The sequence below is a fragment of the Carlito syrichta genome, unplaced genomic scaffold (assembly GCF_000164805.1).
Source record: "Carlito syrichta isolate Samal-C Ts95f unplaced genomic scaffold, Tarsius_syrichta-2.0.1 Scaffold303284, whole genome shotgun sequence".
Taxonomy (NCBI): domain Eukaryota; kingdom Metazoa; phylum Chordata; class Mammalia; order Primates; family Tarsiidae; genus Carlito; species Carlito syrichta.
Genome location: NW_007247380.1, coordinates 212,043 through 233,555, shown reverse-complemented (window position 1 = coordinate 233,555; position 21,513 = coordinate 212,043). Strand labels below are relative to the sequence as shown.

The following is a 21,513-nucleotide window of genomic DNA, read 5'->3' as shown; positions in this document are numbered from 1 at the left end:
GACATTTATGGCTTTCTAGCATGGGCAGTTAAGTGTAGCTTACAAACAGCTTTGGTTATAAATGGCCAGGAATATAAATGTTCCTTTTGGAAAACAAGAGAACCCCAGAAAAAGCAAGGATCTGGCAGTGATATCAAATGAAGACTTAAGAATGAGTCTGGCAATGATATCAAATGAAGTTAAAGAAGTAGCAGAATGTGCCCGGTCAGGTGACTTGACAGGACGCACAGGGAGCTGAGATGGCGTGACTTTTGATTTGAAGGGGGTGTTTTGGAGGCTTGAGGGAAGGCTGCCCACAAGGGGTTCTGAGATGATGTGTGCTAAATAAAGAACCACCTCTATGCTGACCCTTCCGGCTTCCTGTGGGATAAGTCCAGGATTACACGATAAGGGAGACCTCTCCATCTCCCTCCTGTCAAGCAGTGCTTCCTCTGGTTTTGGCTGAATTCGTGTTATGGTGTAGGAACATCCTCGACTGTGCTTATATGTCTGACGTTACCAGAAATCCATAGGCAGTCAGTCCAGTGTAGGTGCGATGACTCATTGGTGTCTTTAGAATTCAGGCTCCCTGCTTTCTGCCCTGTCAGCATTAATTTGTTGACTGACTGCCTCATGGTTGCAAGATGAATGCTGTTGCTCCAGATACCATATCTCTTATTCAAGGCTTTAGAAACTGGGGAAAAGTCAGCAAGACGCCTGCTGGATTTGTTTCTTATTTCAGGAAAGCAGAAGCTCCCAGCAGATGCCTGCGTCTTACTGGTCAGAGCTGTGTCACATCCCTAACTGTTATCCTTAGCTGTATGGTAAGGTGGGTCAAGATAGGCTAGTGTAGCTTTCCTACACTGTGAATGGCAGCAGCAAGAAAGTGAGGGTTGACAGGCCTGTTGCTGAGCCAAGGAACAACAGGTGCCCCAGCTGAAGGGGAGGCCGTCACAGAAGACTGATTTGGGCAGGTGGAGGCAGGGTCACCTGACAGTGGAGGAGAAGGGGGTGAGTATTTTCCAGCCCCCGGTGTGCTGGATCACATGCATGGCACAGCTCCATCATGCAGCTGAGAAGCCAAGCTCTGAGCAGTGCTCTGAGTTCTCAGCTAGGCTGAGAACCTGCATTTGAATCCAGATCGGTCTGAATTCAAAGCCTGTCTTCTGCCAGTCTCAAGGAAATGGAGGCCAGTTTTGAAGCCTGGAACTAGGGAGCCCCCCTGAATCTCAGCACCTTCATTGAATTGCAAGAATTTTCAGTCACCCGTAGACAAAGTAGGGATCTGGAATAATTTTATGGATAAGAAAAATGCATTTTGATAAGGAATAATAAGAAAAAGGTGCATGCTCAAGTTCTTCCATTGCGGCGATAGTTAAGGAGAACTGGCCCAGAGGCAGGAGACCTAGCCCTGCTAAAACCTGGTATACAGGTGCTTGTGGTCTTGGGGGAGCCACTGTCTCTCGTCTGTGAAATGAAGATTGGGCTAGACGAACCCCAAGGACCCTACCAGGCCTAGGACACATGAGTTGTGCTCCTTTCTCCATTGTATCTTTCATTTGTTCATTCATTCAGCAAACATTTGTTAAGGGCTTGTTGTGTGCCAGGCACTGTTCCAGTTATTGGGAATGCCCCGGTCAACAAACAAAGACCCCTGCCCTCTGGTCCTTTTGTTCTTGGATGTGTGTTGGAGATGAGGGGCACGAGCAATAAACACAAAACAGCATGTTGGTGATGGGTCAGCATAGAGTGTGTTAGAAGGTGGTCAGTTCTGTAGAGGACAAGTGGGGGAAAGGGAAGGGGACAGGCAGTTCTGAGAGTGCTTCTGGTGAGCACAGGAGTGGAGCGGAGACATTATGGGGGCGGAGTTTGCCAGCACATCACCAAGGAGGTGCTCTGGCAGAAGGCACAGCTGGGGCAAAGACTTCAGAGGCAGAAGAGACCTGGGCCTCTGAGCCTCCTCTCCCCGACCAAGGCCTGGCCTTGCGCTGTCTTTCCCTGCGCCATCATCGTTTTCAAACCAGCTCAAAGCTCTGCGAGCATGAAGGCCATTTAACTTTGACCCTGCTGTGGCAGTTAGGGATGCAGAGCTTGGCTACCACCTTCATATTTGTGCCTCGTTTTGCACTACAGAAACACTCAGTTCCTAGGATTTAGGGAAACTGATGGTAGAACTACCAAGACCCAGGGACACTGGAGTCTTATCAAAACAGCACAGGGACCTTTTCGAGCCACCCTGCCATTTCTAAACTTTTTTTTTTTTTTTTTTACCGTGTTTCCTGTTTAATGCCTCTTGCACAGTGAGTGACTCAGAGTTTTGGTCATGCTCAAAACAATTGTCTTTGTATAGTAACAATAAAACCCCAGTCACACTTGACCTATGGTTTCATCTTTACTAAGTACTGCTCCCGAGCCAACCTTTGGGCTGAGCCTTCCCCATTAGCTCTGGAACCAACCTCTCTAAGCAAGACCAAGAACCTAGGGAAGGCTCAATCACTTGGTAGGCTATATGCAGACTTTGGGGGGGGGGGCGCTACTTGTGCCTTTGAGCACATCTTGAAATGTAACAAAAAGAAAGGACAAAAGTTGCCTTCTTGAATTGTGTGGCATGCAAGGATGTTACTTGGAATCTGAGGACAGTGATATCTCGAAGGGCCATTGTCATCCCAGTTAAAGCAGCCCCTTTGGTCCTAGTGTGAGGTGAGCATGTGCCCCAGCTGCTCGATTCACGGTAGACTGCACTTGAGGCAAGGGACTCGGCTCCTTAGAAAGCCCTCTCCCCATCGTACAAGGCTCTGTCCAAATGCTGGACAGGCCTGAGTGTCACTCACAGGATACTGAGAAATGCACTTCCAGGGAATAACTCAGCATGAACTTCTCGTCCAGTTACATTTCGTTCTCATGCGCTCTTGACATTTGTTTGATGGGAATAGCAAGAAAACTTAACTTTGATCTCTCTAATCCGAGTGAGGTTACAGGTGAGAATTTTGAAGACTGTACAAAATTCAGGAGGCATTTAAAATGAGAGGCGAGTGAGAGTCTCATCAGCATGCAGGCCATTGAACCACATGTGGTATTGGGCGTTCTTACCAGCTTCCTGGGAAGCTGAAGCAGCAAGTATCCCTTCAGGGTGTCCCAGCCTGGTGTTCCTCATCTCTTGGCTTGCCCCCCCCCCCATGCAATATTTAGGGACTGCTGAGCCATAGACACAGAGGGTGGGAGAAGGGGATCGTGTGGGCAGAAGTAGAGACACTGGCCTAGAAAACACTGATCAGATCTTAAAAGTCTGTCCAAGCATAAGGAGGAATATAAGTGTGTAAGCATCTCTGTTTTACATGTTAGTCTTCTTACAAGATTGAAGGCATTTGTTCATCCATTCAGCATGTCTTCTATTGAGCACTGACTACCGTTCTGGAGACATAAGCACTGGAGATGCGTCAGTGAACACCACCATCGAGCAGTCTCCCAGTCCTCAGCTTACTAGGAGAAACCATGTGAAACTGCTGGGTGTGTAGATTGAGAACAGCATAGATGATGCCTACTCTGTCACTCAGCCATTCCACTTAAGTAGGTATTTACTTAAAAGAAGTAAAAACACATACCCACAGATTTGTATACCAGTGTTTTCAGCAGCTTTATATGTAATAGCCCAAACTGGGGACAACCCAAATGTCCACTGACAAGCGAGTGCAAAAAGAAACTGCGATCCATCCGCAGAGTGGGATACTATGCTGCAATAAAGGGAAATGAGCCCCAAAACACACCACAACATGATGAGCCTCAGAAACTCCTGCTGAGTGAAACAAGGCAAGAGACCACATCGTGTCCATTTACGTAAAGCTTTGGAAGATGTGAACTAATTCAAAGCGACAGAAGGGGTGGGAAGGGTGAGTGGGGACAGGAAGGAAGGGAAGGGGGACCACAGAGGGACCAAGGGGATCTTTCGGGGTGATGAATGTATTTGCTGTCTCGGTTGCGTCGACAGCTTCGTAGATGTGTACATATGTTATACCTTATCAGATGGTACACTTTAAACATGTGCAGTTTATTACATAACAATTATTGCTCATTCATGTTTTTAAAACAGTCAAATAGCAGCGGTTTCATGCAGTTCAGCTGACAGATGCCTTTCAGCGATGAATCAATTTTTGAAACCTTGTGTGCGCTTTCCATACATTTTCGAAGACTTACCATGTGGCGGCACCGTGAATGGAGTTGTCAGGGAAAAGGCAGCGAGGCTGGCTCTGCTGTGAAGCTCAGTGGGAGACACAGGCTTCTCAACAGACCCTGGAATGATGTTCTGCGGGCGTCCTGGAGCAGTGACTGATCTAGCCAAGTTGTCCTCTGTCGTTGAACTGATGCATTGTCTGTGCCTTCCTTCTTTTTCAGAGTGACCTGTGGTCTTTGGGAATCACCGCCATTGAGATGGCAGAAGGTGCTCCCCGTAAGTAAGGTGCACCCCGTCAGAAAGTGCTTTCCTGGGGTGCAGTCTGTTGCCGGTCTGCTCAGTGGGTTCTGGAGCTTCCTTGCCAGGAGCTGAGGTTGCTGTACTTTCGGTGCAGTGAGCCCTGCATGACTTCCAGCTGGCATGTTTAGAAAGCAGATTCCTCTTAAGTCAACCAGGAATCCACTCATTTCTGTGCCCTGGGAGAATATGTTTTTATGAGAAAAGAAAAGAAAGCAAACTTTGGGGAGTCGTGTATTGTTTTACAGACACACTGTGTAGTTTATTGGTGAACTACTGCTTGCCTGACATAAGAATGTGACCAACTCACAAGACTATAAACTCCAATGGATGCAAACACAAAGCTGACGTTCAGTTCTCGGGTTATGCACACACTGCATTCAACTGCTCTCGCTCCTCTTAAAACACCGATGTTCAGTTTTAGATCTCCCTGCTGTTGCTGGGGGCAGAGTGGCCAGGCCCTGGCAGTCACGAGATCTCTGAGTTCCTGGAGATGTGGAGTTCTGGCCCTCCAGAGCCTCTCTGACAGCTCGGTGGCTGTCATGAGAAGGTGCCTCGCAGATCTCCATACAGGAAATGTGACTGACCGGGCCTGCCTGTGGCACAAGGGCCACCCCCTATCAGTGAACATGGCGGGACTTCTAAGGCATGCCCTTTCCTGGAATATAGGATGGGCTGGGACCCTTCACCTACCTTTTTTCCCTGTCTCCTGTGTTCAGGGTCAAACGGGCATGGAAATCTGGTGGTCTTCCCACCCTCCTGGCTCCCACCCCATTTCCATTCACATGGGGATTTCTCCCCGTAACACCTTTGAATGTTTAATACCACCTTGGGATCTGCTTCTCAAAGGGCCAGAACCAAAACAGGTCCTTTACTCACATGGCAGGCAGTTATACTCATGATGGTATTTACCCTCAAGTTGTTATAGTTTACTTATTTCTCAGTATAGAGCTGGTAGAATTCTTCTGCAGCATGATTGATTTGGAGTGTTAGTTGACAAAATTGCCCTCATTCACAATGCTAATAGGCATATATGAGTCGGAAAGATAATACAGTACAGTCTCAAAACCATATTTTCCTTCTTGATGAGTGGTAGATGGGGCTAAAAATGAACAGCTCCCCACAGATTCCTTTGGGTTTTAGGGAGCATATATTCTTATTGTAGGTATGAAGAAGAAATTCTCCCAGATGTTTGAAAAGTAAACTAATAAAATATTTTGATTAAAATAAGAATGTATGAGTACTTTCACTATAAACAATAACGTCATGTTTACAAATTGAGATATTTTTATAACTGTTTTTCTGCCAGACTATGTTTGACTTAATCCTCTGGTCTTCCTGGGGCTAGTGAATTTAAAAACAAAACACCATTCGTTAAGAAACCTGAAAAGCCATTCGTGATATTTGGAGACAGCGTGGTGTTCTGGCTAGTGCTTTGGACTCCACAAATCTATGTAGATAACAGTGTTTGAGTCAGCCTTCTGTGTATAAGAAATAGACTGTGGATTATCGAACACCTTTTATTTTATGGCTAAGGCGTTCACTAATTAAAAATAACCTGCGTCTCCACATAGCTGCCATCTGATGTTGTTTACCCAGAATGTCAGACAGTTATTTACAGTAAAGATGACTGGTTGTTGACCTTTTAACTTCATTTTCCTTAAATATGAAGTAAAAGTGTATTCACTAGAAATGTGAACAATATCTCCTTGAAATGTGTTGTGTTTTTTGAAACTTCTTTAAGTAAACATCGGCTCTTCTAAATGCTCTTTGAATGTTAGTGTTTGGACCTTCTGACTCAGGGCTCAGGGTCACATGTAAACCTGGGGCCATAGGGCAGCAGCATCTGACAGACAATACGGGCCTGACCTGGGCTCGGGCTGCTGACTGAAGCTGGCCCCTGTTTCCATCTCTTGCAGCTCTCTGTGACATGCACCCCATGAGAGCCCTCTTCCTCATCCCCCGGAACCCAGCACCTCGGCTGAAGTCTAAGAAGTGGTAAGTTTGGTCTTGAGTGTTCTGCAGATCTAAGCATGAGGTTGTCCCATGATTCTAATTTGGGTTAACTCAAATTCCTAGGTCCTGATGACAGGATGGGACTGATATATATTAAGACTTGCTGAATGACATCCATATGCTATCATTCATCTTAGAGTGCATTTTGAGGGATCAGGCATGGTAGCTCATATCTGTAATCCCAGCACTTTGGGAAGCCAAATAGGTGGAAGGATCACTCGAGGCCAAGAATTGGAGACCAGCCTGGGCAACACAGCAAGATTCTATCTCTACAAAAGAAAAAATCTAATCATTAGCTGGGTGTGGTGGTACACACCTATAGTCCCAGCTACTTGGGAAACTGAGATGGGAGAATCACTTGAGCCCAGGAGTTCAAGGCTGCAGCGAGCTATGACCAATCACTCCACTGCACTCCAGCCTGGGCAACAAAATGAGACCCTGTCTCTTTAAAATTAAAAAAAAAGTGCACGTTGAGTACCTACTGTTTGTACAGCTAGTCTTTATCTCCACACCCCGAGGTAAGAAGAAGCTATTAGCTAAAATGGGTAGTTGGATCGCAGTTAATAACATGGAAGCTTTGACTTCTAACCCCAAGTGATATCTCTCCAGGCAGCACAGAACATCTTATCAGAGAGGGTGGGAGTATAGGGAGTCAGCCTGTTAGATGCCTAACTTCCTTTCTATTCCTTAAGACAACAGTCCCCTAAGTGCATATGTACACTTGATAGTATCTGACATGGCTTCCTTGGCATGTGTATGAGCATTTGTCACTTTTTGTCCTTACTGTTGTTTTCTTTTTAGGGCTGGTGATGCTCACTTCTTATCTTGGGCAGTGACATAACTTTTCCTTTTAATAAGCATATTCACATAAAAAGGTGACTCAATTGAAAGAAAACTACTACATGAATACTAGTAGAAGTGTTGGGAGGTATGGCAAAATTTGTCAATAGCGTATGGCTGCCTGAGGTTTGGGAAGCAGAATTAGGCCAGCTGTTAGACTTGACTTATTGTGTACTTGTATTGGGGAACTCTTTGTATCTTATCCTTCTATCCTTCTGTACCCAGAATTCATTGCTTCCCCCTTTCCCCCATGGAATGGCGTATCCTCCCTTATACATTCTTGAATACCTGATTCCTCTTGCACTTGGGCCAATTTGGCACCACTTGTCACCTCCTACTCCTTTTCTGGAAGAATTCCCAAACAGTGAGACCATGAAGGGACGAGACCCTTCTGCCCCTTCCACAGCCCTTCATCATCAGGCCCTTGGCTGGGCCCTCATGTGTTCCCTCCCCGTCCCACCCACAGGCTCACCTTCCATGGCACAGGAAGCGCCTCAATTGGTACCGGTCACCTGGTAGTGGCAGAGCAACCCTGCTAGAGCAGGAGGAAGGCAGGGACAGAAACAGCCAGAGCAGAGACGCCAGCCCCACAGTTAGCAGAGCACCAGGGGCGAGTGCGTTGCTCTTGGTAACAGGAGCCAGCCCTCCCTGCGCCTCCTCTCCAGAGGGTCACTGTGGTGAGAGGCGGCTGACTGTCCCCAGCAACAGCCTTCCATTGGGCGCCGCATAGCACGTGACTGGCAGAGCATCGAGCTGCTCCCTCTCTCCTCCCTGGATCAGACTCCGGGGACAGAGGCCAGCTTGGCTGTCTTCCCTGGAGGCGACGGTGGCACTTCACAACCTCTGCCAGGCTCCTGCTTGCCCTTCGTGCCAGGCCTCCATGGAACCCGCCCTCCACTGGCCTTACTCGCCCTGCCCCTGCCTCACCCTCCCCTCCTCTGCCTTCTCTGCTCCTGGGCAGGTGTCACGAGCTTTTCCGCAGAGAGGACCAACTGGCCATCTGCAGGTGTATTTTGCTTGCCTGGTGCCGTGTGGCCACATACCCCACTTTAGGAATGTGTGTATTGATTGTCAACACTTACAAACCTGGTGCTTGAGCGTTCCGTGTAGGTTTCTGGCCTTTCTCGCAAAGATGCCGCGATGTGGCCCTGCTGAGCAGCCCCGGCTCCCTTTTAGGAGAAGAGGTTTCCTCCTGACCCACGGCCACCTCTCCCCAACTCGGAAGCTGGTGTCACTTGGTTACAGCACTTGGTCTCGTTCCACCTTCACTGAGGTCGGCCCTGCCCCTTTGTGTGCCCACCTGAGCCCCAGAAAAGGGAAGGGACAGCCTGGGCACTAGCATGGTTGTTAGGGACCACACTCCACAGAGAGCAGCTCAGCTCTGGCCTTGAGACTCGGGGACTTTGGGACAGTGCAGCCTGGATTTTCAAGCCTCTGACAGCGAGAATCTACGTTGACAGTGCCAGCAAGGGCTCCCAAGGCCCAGGAGCGGTGAGGGGGCTGGGCTGGTATTGTCTCTCTGGCCACCTGGCACACCCTGCCCTAGGGCTGGAGGAAGCTGGGCAGGCATGGGAGTCCCACACCATCAGACAGGGAGACAGAAAGGAGCCTGAAGGCTGGGGGCACAAAAGCCCTGATCATGTGCACTGCTCCTGGATCCCAGCCTCGTATAGGTAGGTGGTCAGACACCACCCGTACACACACCTGACACACCACATGGCTCCCATCTCTCTGCAACTCAATTTCAGTTGTTAAGTGAAAGCAGTCAAGACTCAGAGCACTGTATCTTAAAAGAGCAGGTCCAGGGTGATTGGAGGAAGGCAGGCTTTGCTTTAGTAGACTCTAGTGCTTGAAAGGAAGCGGAACATTTTGTCTATTTCCTTTTGTTTTGTTGAAAGAGAAGACTCCCCCACCACCATCACTGGAAGACACAAAGCTCCCCAGTGTTCCTGTATTTCCAGCTGTTCTTTCCCTGAATGAGTTGTCAGGTCAAGGCCAATTCTCAGTGGACATATCAACATATGACCTGGGGGCCATGGACTCTTTCAGGAGCATTCACTGAGGGCCACTTCCACCATTACAGCCTCTTCCAACATTACCAAGTCTACAGCATGCAGGGTGTAAACGGTCTCTCAGCGGGAACTATTTTTCCCTTGTGCCTTAAGATGTGAGAAGTAAGGGAACAGCACTGCTCTTCCCCGTCATCCTTGCAAAAGGAAAGTGAATCCCTGCCGCTGCGGTGGCTCTCACCTCCCCGCCAGCATGATGGGCGGGGCCTGCGCTGCAAGAGGCAGGAGGTCAGGGCACTGCTGACCACCCAGGCAATTCCACCTCGTAATAGTGAGGTCTCCGGGGGGGGGGGGGGAGATCAGGGACGTGGTTGAACCTGAGGAAACCGAGATGTTGCCTCCATGTCACCATCAGCAAGGGACTGTGTGTGGCCTGTGGGGAGAGTTATTCTGCATAGGTGGGCCGCCCCCTTCAGATGGCTTTCTTGTCCTCCTCTCCCCACTCTGCTCATGCATGCTCACCTGCCCTTGCAAGCACTCCCAGTGCCCCGGCTTCCCCTCGTGGGTTCTGGGGAAGCATGGGAACGACTCCATCCCTGTGGGAAGATGGCCGGTCCCAGCCTTTTCCTGTGCCTGTTACATGTGAAGGGTCCGCACAGGCAAAGCGGCACTCAGTGGAGCTCAGGAGGAAAGTCCCACCTGATAGCACACAAGATCCTTTGATACAGACTGCTACACGCCCCACGCAGAGGTGAATGCCAGGGAGGCTGAGTGGCACCTCCCTGGGAGGCTGGCCTCTCTCACTCAAAGCTTGCCGTAACCCCTGTGCCTTTATGAAGCACCAGTGCTGATTGTTGCTGAGCTGTCAGGTCTCGCATTTTTAGATATGACAAAGCTCTGGTGTGAGTGTTCTCAATAATGATAACATAAAGCACATATCTGAAAGTGCTTCAGATAGACTGCATTGGCTAATAGTAGTGTGACTTTGGACTTTATTAAAGTCAAACTCAAAACTACTCACAAACTTTAAAAATTAGCCTTTCCAAGCAATCTCCTTGGAGATGATGGCCCTGTCGACTCTTCCTGCTAACCTGTGTAGCCCAAATAGACATGAAATAATTCTCATAAAGAATGCTGTATCTACGAGTTCCCAGAAGTGGGGAACAAACCAACTTCAGGTTATGCACCTCCACTCCTAAAGGCAGATGCTCCAGTCCTCAAGCCTGGCGATGTTCAACGGGTTGATGGAACACTGTCATCACAGTCACGGTCATAATAACAACTGTACTAACAAACACACGTATGGCGTTTATGATGCCAGGCACTACTCTACATATTTTACATGAGTTAACGCACTATCATTACAACATTCTTTTGAAATAGGTACTAGTAGTACCCCTACTTGCAGCTGGGGAAACTGAGGCATAGTGAAGTTAAGTCCAAAGTCACACAGTGAGTAAGTGAGGGAGTGTATGGTAGAGAAAGAGAAAAGAGAAACCACTGTTCTGGAGAACAGGAAGGGGCCAGTGCTCATTTGAAGGTCAACTGCACTTAGGGAGTCTGATGATTACAAAAACTTTTAGCCCAACTGGTATAATGGTTGATGTAACAACTTCTCAGGCACTTTGAATTCCTCGAACACAGTTTAACATATAGACAGGTTAAATATGGGAAAATGAAGTGTCTAGTGATACCAGTAGTAGAAATCATGCCCTCAGATTGTGAGCACCAGTCACCGGCATTTATCTCTCCATAACAGCCTCAGGGGAATTAGTATTACTAACCTTAGGTGGGCTTTTAAAAAAATGTATTAGGAGTCAAAAGTAAATTGCCATCAGCAGAGATTCAAACAATAAAGTTATCTAAATGTACTTTAACCCCATTAGAGTAGTCAGCAAACAGGCAGGTAATGTTCAACAAAGGTGAAGGGTTTTCACTTTTTAATTAAGTGTATAATTAAGCAAATTGATTCTTTGGTCACACTGACTTAAATAGGAGACTATTAATCCTTCTTTGTAGACTTGTTTTAAGTAAGCATTATTTTCTCCCCGAACAGTGCCATTTCAAGAAGATACGAAGCACACCACCAACTTCTTAGCTCTGCACATGTAGGCCACATCTTGGGCCTAAACTTGTTCTCTTGATGGTCTCTCGAGGTTCTCTGTGAGCAGAATGGATGCTGGAAACCGGGCTCTAGTTCATGGCTGATTTCATGAACTCCTTGAACACTGTTCCATCCTGGAGATCTGGAAGGGTCTCTGACTCTTTGTTGATGTCGGTGTCAGGGAATGAGATGTACAGTCTGTGAAGCCTGGATCTTTTAAACTGAATGTGGTTTATTTATCACCCTCTAATTAATAGTCGAAGACTTTATAAAAAACAAGTACTTCGTTCAAGTTGCCATCAAGAAAAAGAGAACTTCCATTTGCATGCCTTGAGAATATTTAATAGCTTTGTCTTCATTTGTTTTTGTTTTCATCTTAATTTTTTTTGAGTTGGAGTCTCACTCCGTCGCCCAGACTAGAGTGCAGTGGCCGCTCCCAGCCACCGCAGCCTCGACCTGCTGGGCTCCGGCGATCCTTCCGCCGCAGCCTTCCAAGTAGCTGGAACTACAGGCACGCACTACCACGTCCGGCTAATTTTTTTTATTTATTGTAGAGATGAGGTCTCGCCAAGTTGCCTAGGTAGGTTTCGAACCCATGGCTCAGGCAATTCACTCACCTTGGCCTCCCAAAGCGCAGGATTACAGGCTGAGCCACCGAGCCCGACCTCATCTTAATTTTTAAAACTCATTTTCCTACCTAGAAAAATGCCTAGGAAAATGTTCGTTTCTTCACGCAGGTTAGCCTCATTCTCTTCAGTTCATTCCTTAAAAGGACTCATCATTGCCTTACGATTTTCTTGCAGAGTCTCCCCTTAGATGATATCGCATTTATGCCTCCATGGGTTTGTTTGATTGACCTGAGAAAGAACATCATATCTACTTCCTCTGTTCCTCCAAAGCACAGATTTGAAGGTGGCCACATTACAGCTCCTCACTGGTCCATCCACTCATTCATTAGCACACACGAGCAGGTGTTGAGATGGCTCAGGCAGGCCCTGACAGTGAGGGGGACTTTCAGAGTGCAAGAAGCAGGGGCCTCGTGGGGTGGTGCACAGAGTGTCCTTCCTGCTGTCACTGCTTCTAGTCCTCGGTGTGACCAATTCTGATTCCTCTCGGGGTGACCCCAAGTGCAGTAGGTTACCTTCACTTTTATGTAAAGTAGTTTAAAAGCTTGACCATGGCTTAGAAATGTAGTGAGGAAAAAAATACCAACAATTCAGCACTTTAAAACTATGGAGTAGGCCGGGCGCGGTGGCTCAGCCTGTCATCCCAGCACTTTGGGAGGCCAGGGCCAGAGAACTGCCTGAGCCCAGGGGTTCGAGACCAGCCTGGGCAACTTGGCGAGACCTCACCTCTGCAATAAATCACGAAAACTAGCCGGGTGTGGTGGCGTGCGCCTGTCCTTCCAGCTATTTAAAAGGCTGAGGCGGAAGGATCGCGGAGCCCAGCAGGTGGACGCTGGGGTGGTCGTGAGCGGGCCTCTCCACTCCAGCCTGGGTGATGGAGTGAGACTCCAACTCAAAATAAAGTAAACAATAAAATAAATGCATGGAGTGGAGCGAAAAACCGCTTTGATCTGGGCAGAGATAGAGAGGCGGGTATTCAAGGGCCCGCTTGCCGCGGAGCGCGGCGTCCTGTGTGGCCCGGACGCCCCGGGCCGGCGCCTTCGTCTCTGCCGGGCCTGCGGCGGGAAGGCCGGCTCCGGCCCCGCTCCCGCAACTCCGCCGCGCACCACGGGAGGGCGACAGAGTCCCCAGCGGAGCCCGCGCCGCGAGCGGCCCGGGGGGGGGGGGGCCGGTGTCGTCGGGGCTCCTGGCGAGCCGGGAGAAGCGGCCGTAGGGCTGCGCGCGCAGCTCTCTACGGCTCCGCGCGGCTTCGTGGAGCTCACCGCGAGGACGCGCGCGCCCGGCCCGCGAGTCACGGGCAGAGTCCGCCGTGACCCGCTGCCCCACCGCGGACTTGCCCCCGGTCAGAGGCGGGTGTCGGCCTCCGCCGGCTCTCTCCCGCCGCTGTGGCTCTCTGGCAGGGGGTTGTCTCTGCGGAAACGCTGCCCTCCCGAGGGAGAAAAGCCGGCGACTGGGCGCGAACTCGGTTCTTGAACGTTCACTTTGCAGGTCCTTGGGTTGACGGCAGCGGCGCACGCACGTCCCCTTCGTTTTCACGGGGAAGCAGAGTTGCAAAGGGCTTCTGAAACTCCCGGGTAGAAAATGCGCCTGAGAAAGATCGTTTACTTCAGGCGGTCACGTGGAGATACGAACGGGAACACCAGTGACGCATGAGTGGACGATCTGGCTCGCGTCCACCCCGTGCAGCGCCCCTCCCCCACGCCCTCGGTCTTCCTTCTCTCCAGCTGCGTTTCCCGCCTCGGTTAAGCAGCTCGGTCGGTGTCCCCCGATACGTGTATTATCCTCATCCCAGCTTTGGTTTTCTACAGTTTTCCTGCATACCTGCGCTATTTCCCCAGAGCACGTTTCTCCTGATTCTTCAAGGCCCAGCTCTGGTTGCCTCATTTAATAGCCCTCCCAGATATAATTCCCCATAGGACTTTGCCTTCCAGGACTCTTTTTTGTCTTCTGTGTAATGTTATATAGATATATCATATATGTAAATTTTATATATATATATGATATATATATATGATATATATATATACTGTGCAAAATGCTTCCGTGTATAATTATAGCATTTCTTCCGTGTGTGTTGATGATGACAACACCTTTGAGCCCTACTGTATCTAACAGTGTTAGACCTATTTGGTGATCAGTTGAGCCCTGTGCTGGCCGGTTGGATCTTTTTAAAAAAATTCTCGCATTTCAGAAAATATGCTTTCTTTTCTTTGGAATGTCATCTCATCTGTGGATTCATCTCTTTTGTTTGGCAGGTCAAAAAAATTCCAGTCATTTATTGAGAGCTGCTTGGTAAAGAATCATGGCCAGCGGCCAGCAACAGAGCAACTGATGAAGCATCCGTTTATACGAGATCAGCCCAATGAGCGACAGGTCCGCATTCAACTCAAGGACCATATTGACAGAACTAAGAAAAAGCGAGGAGAAAAAGGTTAGGCACACATTTGTATTTCAGCAGGAGAAACAGAAGATGCAGTGAGCCATGGGCTTGTGATATGTCTGGAGGTGGCCTTGGGGATTTCAGTGGTCTGCATGACTCTTTAGTGGAGGAGCCACCCCTGAGCTCCTGGGCATCCATGGAGTGAGACCTCAGAGGCAGAACCCTCCATGAAAAAATGGAACTGAAGAAATAGTACTGGTGCCAGGCCCTGAACAGTCATGTTGGGTGAGGCTGCGAAGCATGTTAGAATGGCAAGTGATTTTCTTAATTCAAATGAATATTCCTGTTTAGAAGACTAAAATTAATAGATGACAAATCATCTAAAGAAAAAATTCATTCGGCTGACATTTTACAGTACTAATGTCCTCAACATTTAAGTTTTTGCCCTGAGGCTCATCTCTGATTCAGTTATTTAGAAGCCAGAAAGAATCTTTTTATAGTCGCAGTGATATAGAGATCACGAGGCTGCCAGGCTTGTTATGTGGAGTATCAGGACAGGCTGCAGGTCATTCAGTGTGCTTCTGTGTTTCGTAGATGCAGAAACTCATCTCCATGTGATTTCAACCCTTGTGTGGCACTGTCTTTTTGCCACCTCGTGGGAAGGGCTTGAGCCCAAACTTGGGGCCTGGGCAGGGCCCTAGTGTTTGAATGGCACTCACACTCCTTAACTAGAGCAGACTTGTATGTCAACGCTGCATGTCCAGGAGGCATGGAAGTGAGCTGCCAAGATGAGACAGAAAATGCAAGCTGGAGAAAAGTAAAACCAAGGTTGGATGGATCGGGGGCATGCGTGCTATAGAAATGAGCAAGGCTCTGTAAGGTAAAGTGAACTTTCGTTAGGCAAGTCTTGTAGCGGGTAATTTAAGAATCACTCTTGAGCTTTGCTTTCCGATGAACAGCTCCAATTATTCCCGAATTGTGGCTGAGTCCACTCATTCCTATGACATTGTGGACCTGCTGCATAATCGTAGTGTGCTGTCTCTCACCAGCTCACCCCTGCCATGCGACTCTGGCAGAGGGTCTGTCTCCGAGGGAGCAGTGCCTTTCTAAAGGGAAATAAACTTGATTTTGGAGATGGACTAGCAGTCTGACTGCCTCCTGACCAAGGTGACAAATACATGGTCTGGATCGAGTTTTACAGCTAGCTGGGTGTTGGGTAGAGCCATGGGAAAGTTGGGATGAGGGGAGGGAATAGAAGAGAGAACAGCCAGCAGGGAGATCCCCTGGGTGCAGAGCAGGAGGGGCAGATGGGTGAGGGTGCCTGGAAGGTGAGTAGGGCCAGAAGGATGAGCAGTCCATGTGGCAAGTGGCAAGTAGCAAGCAGAGGGGAGGGAGGGCGGGGTGGAGAGGTGCGCTGGTCCCGCCTCCCTCCTCTGCCTCTCCTGCTGGCTTTCCTCAGCTCAGAGGGAGCAGTGGAGGGTCTAGGTCACACTGGAGGAGGCTGTGTCTTTCATTTGTCCTTCCTTTCTTCCTCGCCTTGGCAGTTAATGCCCATGTCTCAGCAAGCTGTGAGCTGGGGCTTAGGGCTGTGACTGTGAGCAGTATGGGAGGACCGAGGAGAGAGGAGAAATCCTCAGTGAAGCTGAGAAGGGAAGGGTGGCTTCTACAGCGAGGCTCAAAGGCTTGAAGGAAAGTGTGTGATCCGGTTAGACCCAGGAGCAGGAGGTTATGAGGCTCAACCAAACCATTTCCAGTTGTTAGTATGTGGACAGGGCTAAGATGCCAATCAGACCCCACGGAGATGGGGGCCAGCCCAAGGTGGGGGAACTAGACCCGAGGAGAAATAGGTAGGTCAAAGTCAAAAGAGCTCCGGGACTAAATTTTCAACTGCTTGGGCCACTACATGCAGCCAGATTTCTAAGGGAATTTTTTAGGGCAGTGTGTCAGACATGCAGCCATTAAATGCCAACTGCTCTATAAAGGATATTGGATTATACTGTGGATGTATAATATAGTTTAGTTGCTCAGACTCTGTTTTTAGATTCACATTCTGAGTTCACATTCTAGCTCTGTCCCCTGTGAGTTAGGTGCCCTTCACACCAGTTTTCTCCTCTTTAAAATGGGCTGGGTATATAATAATAAGAATGATTGCCTGGCATTATGGCAAAGATTGAGATGATGCATACAAAATGCTTAAGAATGGTACACAGACACCCTCGACAAATATTAGGTACTCCTATTTAGGCAATTCTTTATCATGCTGTGACTGTTCGGCGCTGCTCAGGGCACTTTCTGAGAACCCACGGCCCATCTCCTGCTGGCACAAGAAGAGGGTGGGCAGAGCTTGCGCCTTGGGCTGTTCCGACATTTTTTGACACAAACTCTCAACTGTGGCTCAAAACTCACGATGCCATGAAGATTAATCATTTTTAATATGTTCCTTCTCTGCAGAGTAGAAAAGTAAGATTCTTAGAAATAAGTATATTCACAAGTTGTACGGTAGTTTAAGGGATCTATTCCTCCTGAGGCTTGGGGCTACTAGAACCACAGTTTCAGTCTCACTGTTGTCTGCTCCCCACAGAAGGATGCTTGATCAGATGACATCTCACTGCAGTTGCTCAGTTTGGTCAAATGATTTAATTTGCTCTAATACTACTTTTCACTCTTAGTATTTCTGTCTGTGACCAGCTTTTGATAGAATCAGGCAATGCTACTTTGTATAGTTTCATGATTTTTTAACCTGATGGTAATTTTTCCGTAAGATATGCTGACATATGATAATTTGGCCCAGTAATATAAAAGCAATCAAAACTAAATTCTGGTGAAGTGTTAAAATTGAGGAGCCTGACAAGTGAAGGTTTTACCTTGGAGAGCAGGAGTAGTTGGAGTAATGGTGTATTTCTGTCCCTTGCTATAATTTCCCATATTAGATAAAACTTCTGCATTTTACTTTGAGTTCTCTGTTTATCCGGTTCAAGAGAGTTTGAAATATCAAACTTTCAGGGTAGCATCTTAAAGCACTTTTAGCAGGTTCTTCACATTCTTGTAAAATAAAACTTTAAAAATAAGCAGCCTGAAGCATTTCTCAATATCTGAGGCTAATTTGTGGTTTTAACCAGTACACTTGAACTCATCAAGCTTTTAGCTTTCTTTCATTATCATTTTAAGGCCTGCATAATGCAAATGAAAGGGATGTTTATCAAATCTGAGCGCTCTCACTTTGTGACTGCTGCCTCCTGGTGGTGACATAACCAAATTGTAGTCTGAGTTCCTTTTCAAGGATGTGCAAATGTCTTCAAGGTCATAATTACAAGCCTGCCACTATGAAGTGGCAGCCGTAATGTGACACCCTCCTGAGTTTAAAAGCTCTTCCAAGAGCTCCTCACTGCCCATAGAAAAGTCCCCGGCGTGACATGTGTCAGGACCAGTGAGCCATTTCATCTCTGCCGGCCTTTCTCCGTCCAGGTTCTCACACCTCGGGACCTGGCTGTTCACGGTTTCCTGCATATATCATGTGCTGTGATACTGCCAGCCTCATTGGGAATGGTCCCTTTGCTGCCTGCAGAGGGGACACTGACCTTCCACGGCCCAGCTCATTCTTCCTGAAGATGTCACTGTCCCCTCCTCCTCCATGGCCAGTGGAACTAGCTGCTCCCTTCCTGGTAGCTACCACTCTTTTGCTGTGCTGCTATTTAGCATATGATATGTTGGAAAGAGCTCTGGTTTTAAAGCTGGAAAAGTTCTAGTTGGAATTCTATACCCAAATACCACAGCGACTTTCACTGATGAGATGACATTGATTATAGCACTTAACCTCTTGTGATCTTAAGGGTATTCTCACTTCAAAACCAGGCATTATTTCAGAGGATTATTACAATAAACGAATGAGAGAAAATAGTGAAGTATTTAGCATTTGTGACTGGCATGAGAGACACCCGATAAATATTTGTTCCCTCCATAATTATGGACACTCCAATAATGTACTCATCTCTCTCGTGAGATTTGACCTTCTCCAAAGCAAAGACTCAACCTTCCTTATTCTTGTATGTGAACTTGCTTAACATTTTGCTGAGTTAAATGACTCCCTGATGAATCAATCAAAATACATTTTAACCACATATTTTAAATATTACCTGTTGTTAAACATTTCTTTGTTGTTTTTATCAAGATCATTTAAAAGCAATTTGTGAGTCCACATAAGTCATGATGATATCCTGCTTTAAAATAAAAACGGGAAAAAGTGATCAATGCTGTCAATAAATTAGCAGTGAGCCAATAGGTTCCATATGGGTGGCTCTGTAATGGGTGGGGGGCGACACAAAGAGAAGGGTGATTTTTCAGTTCCTTCTCTTCCACTGCATGTGAACGTTAGGCCCTGGGCAGACACCTGGCGTCCGGGGGATAGTCTTGAGGGGGTTAATGTCGTGTGCTGGTGGAAACTGTCAAATCCTGAGTCAGGCAGCTCCGTATGAGCCACAGTTCCTTGGCCTCGGTTGATTGATGTGTGAAACGAGGGCTGGGCTTCCCTGAGCACGTTTCTGTGCACTAACGTCTGGAAGTCTCTCCTAGATGAGACGGAATATGAGTACAGCGGCAGTGAGGAGGAGGAAGAGGAGAACGACTCTGGAGAGCCCAGGTATGAGTGAAAGCCGCGTCTTCTCATTTCCACACCTGAATTGCACTCATGTGAGATTCACTTTCCTTTGGATTTACGGGTTTGCTTTTAAGAATCCACCAGGGTGGTCTTATTTAATGTATTGCCCATGAACATACTCATTAATTTGGGAGAATTCCCGGCTAACTCGGGAAAACATGGAAACCAGCATATTATTCTGTCTTGTCTCCCAAGCTTTGTTGTCTTTATCCTAAGACCTCCTTTCTTCCCATATGTGACATGTAGAATGGGCAGGAGGCAATCGTCCAGGTAAAGAGCACCCAAAGTACGTGAAACTGCACCTTTCCTGAGACCTGTATGACATTTCCGGACTTGAGCTGTTCTCCAGTCATTATTTCACACCTGTGAGAAGCCCATGTGGGCAGCCGGTGTCCTGGCCACATGCCTTGGCGGAAGGGCCACCAGGGTGTGTGGGTTTCCATCCTACAGCCATCTGGGGAGCAGACCCCGATGCTTCAGGATGAGGACTGGCTCCCACACCTCAAGGCAGAGCCCTCTGACCAGGGAAGGGGCCAACGTAGCCACCATGACTCAAGCGAGCTAGGTATTGCGTACTCTCTCTTTGAGCTAGCTCAGACTGCCCAAGTTGGGTTCTTGCTAAGCTCCCACAGAGGGTGGCACTGAGCTTCCAGGGCCATCCAGTTTTTCTCTTCACCTGCCACAGGATTCCTCCAGGCCAAAGATCAAAGGAGAATTCTTTCCTTCCATCAATACATAGCATCAGTTTAGCTGCATGAAGATGGTGATTGTCGAGTAGTGATGTGGAAAATGAATATTCACATGAGACAAAGGATTAAATGCCGAGTTTTCTGAGAAGGTGGACACTATTTTCCAAAAGCCTGTCCAGCTGGCTGTCAGCTTTGAGTGCTCTCTGTAGAGCTGGGCAGCCTGTCTCTCTAATCTTGCTGAGCAGTGTGTTAGGAATCATGCAGGAAGCCGCCTAGCTGTCCATTCACCTTCACATTTAGCATGTCACCCTGTCACAGTGGAGATGATTTTCCAAGTCCTGTTTTTACCAATGCATCTAATCAATCTTCATGAGATCCTGAAAAGTAGAAGAGAAATGGTTACCTCGTTTCAGAAATGTGGTGACAGCTAGGATAGCCGCCAGGTCACACAGAGTTAACAACTGAGTCACCAACACCTCCTGGCACTAGCTTAGCATCAGTGAGTATGAATGGAGTGCCCCTGTGTACAGGTGGATCAGCTCCCAAGCCGTCACCTGTGCACAGGGCAGCAGCCTGTAGAGAAGCAGCAGCGTCTGGGATTTACTTTAGAATTTACCCCAAGGCTCTAGGCTTTAGAAGAGGCTTGTTAGGAGACACCGAGCATTGTCTATTGAACGTTGCAAGCAAAGCCTTTCTGTGTCATCGTGTGGCAGCAACTCACCCAGCATGCCAGCCGCTCTCCATAACCAAGCCTGCCCCCTTGGGAACTGCCACGAAACCCACTCCTCCTCCAGCATCCCTCCTTCCAGTGCTCATCGTCGCTGCTGCTGGCTGCCAGGACAGAACCTGCAAGCCATGAGTCACACCACACATCTCACGTGTCCACAGGCCTCATGACCTCCACCTCCAAGTGCTCCTTCCGTCATCCACCTGACTGCTTCGTCCTGAGCCACCGCAGCAGTCACCCGCTTGGCTCTGCATTCCTGTGGCCCTACAGACGGACACCTGTTCAGCAGCCAAAGTCACCTGCCTAAAACCTTTCCGTGTGTGGCTCCCGTGGCCTGCACGCTTTGCTGGACCCGCCCTGTCTCTCTGACTTCTGGACCAGCTTCCCTCCTACCCAGGCCACACCAGTTCTCCCTACGGGCCTCCAGCTGCTTTTCCTTCTGCCTGGAACATGCTTCCTTCTCCTCAAGTCTCGCCTTCCCCAGAGGTCGTCTTGACCACCCCGTCTCAAGTAGGGCCCCCATCTGCACCTCAGCACCTTGCCACCCTCACTCTTGAACTGTCACCATTCTGTGTCTTCCAGAGCGCCTGTCAATATCCGAAATCGTAGCCTTTATAATTACTTGTCTGTCTTTCCCACAAGATTGTAACTCTAGAGAGATAACTTATTTATCTGCCAACTGCTAATCCTTAGGGCCTGTTACAGTACCTGTCACATAGCAGGTGCTTGGTAAATAGGTGTTCAGTACCCATGCAAATGGAAGCTTCCAGACAGACTGAAGGGGCTGGGTTTGAACACACAGAAGCCATCTCCACCTCCCTGTTGGGCTGCTGTGTGGGATCGAGGCATCTGCAGCATTGCGTTGTTCCCCGCCATCGGAGAGGAGGGGGCAGCGCCGGACTACCAGCGAGGCGTGGTGTTGATGACCCCTTCCTCCTCCATCGCGCGTGTGCGCCACTTACAGAGAGGGAAACCGCGGCTTCAGCAGAGTCAGAAGCCAGTGAGCTGGGCCCGAGGCCCAGGG

At 48.4% G+C, this 21,513-nt stretch overlaps 1 protein-coding gene across 1 annotated transcript in view; it reads left to right on the top strand.

Moving 5' to 3' along the window:
• The window catches only part of TNIK (TRAF2 and NCK interacting kinase), a 167,062-nt gene that overhangs the window by 48,495 nt on the left and 97,054 nt on the right, over window positions 1-21,513 (top strand). Inside the window, exons 6-11 of the mRNA XM_008058297.1 lie at window positions 4,369-4,423; window positions 6,364-6,442; window positions 14,295-14,470; window positions 18,989-19,055; window positions 19,737-19,766; window positions 21,447-21,513. The exon at window positions 21,447-21,513 is cut by the window's right edge and continues 132 nt beyond it. Of these exons, the coding sequence (XP_008056488.1) occupies window positions 4,369-4,423; window positions 6,364-6,442; window positions 14,295-14,470; window positions 18,989-19,055; window positions 19,737-19,766; window positions 21,447-21,513 (474 nt within the window). The remainder of the gene's footprint in view (window positions 1-4,368; window positions 4,424-6,363; window positions 6,443-14,294; window positions 14,471-18,988; window positions 19,056-19,736; window positions 19,767-21,446) is intronic.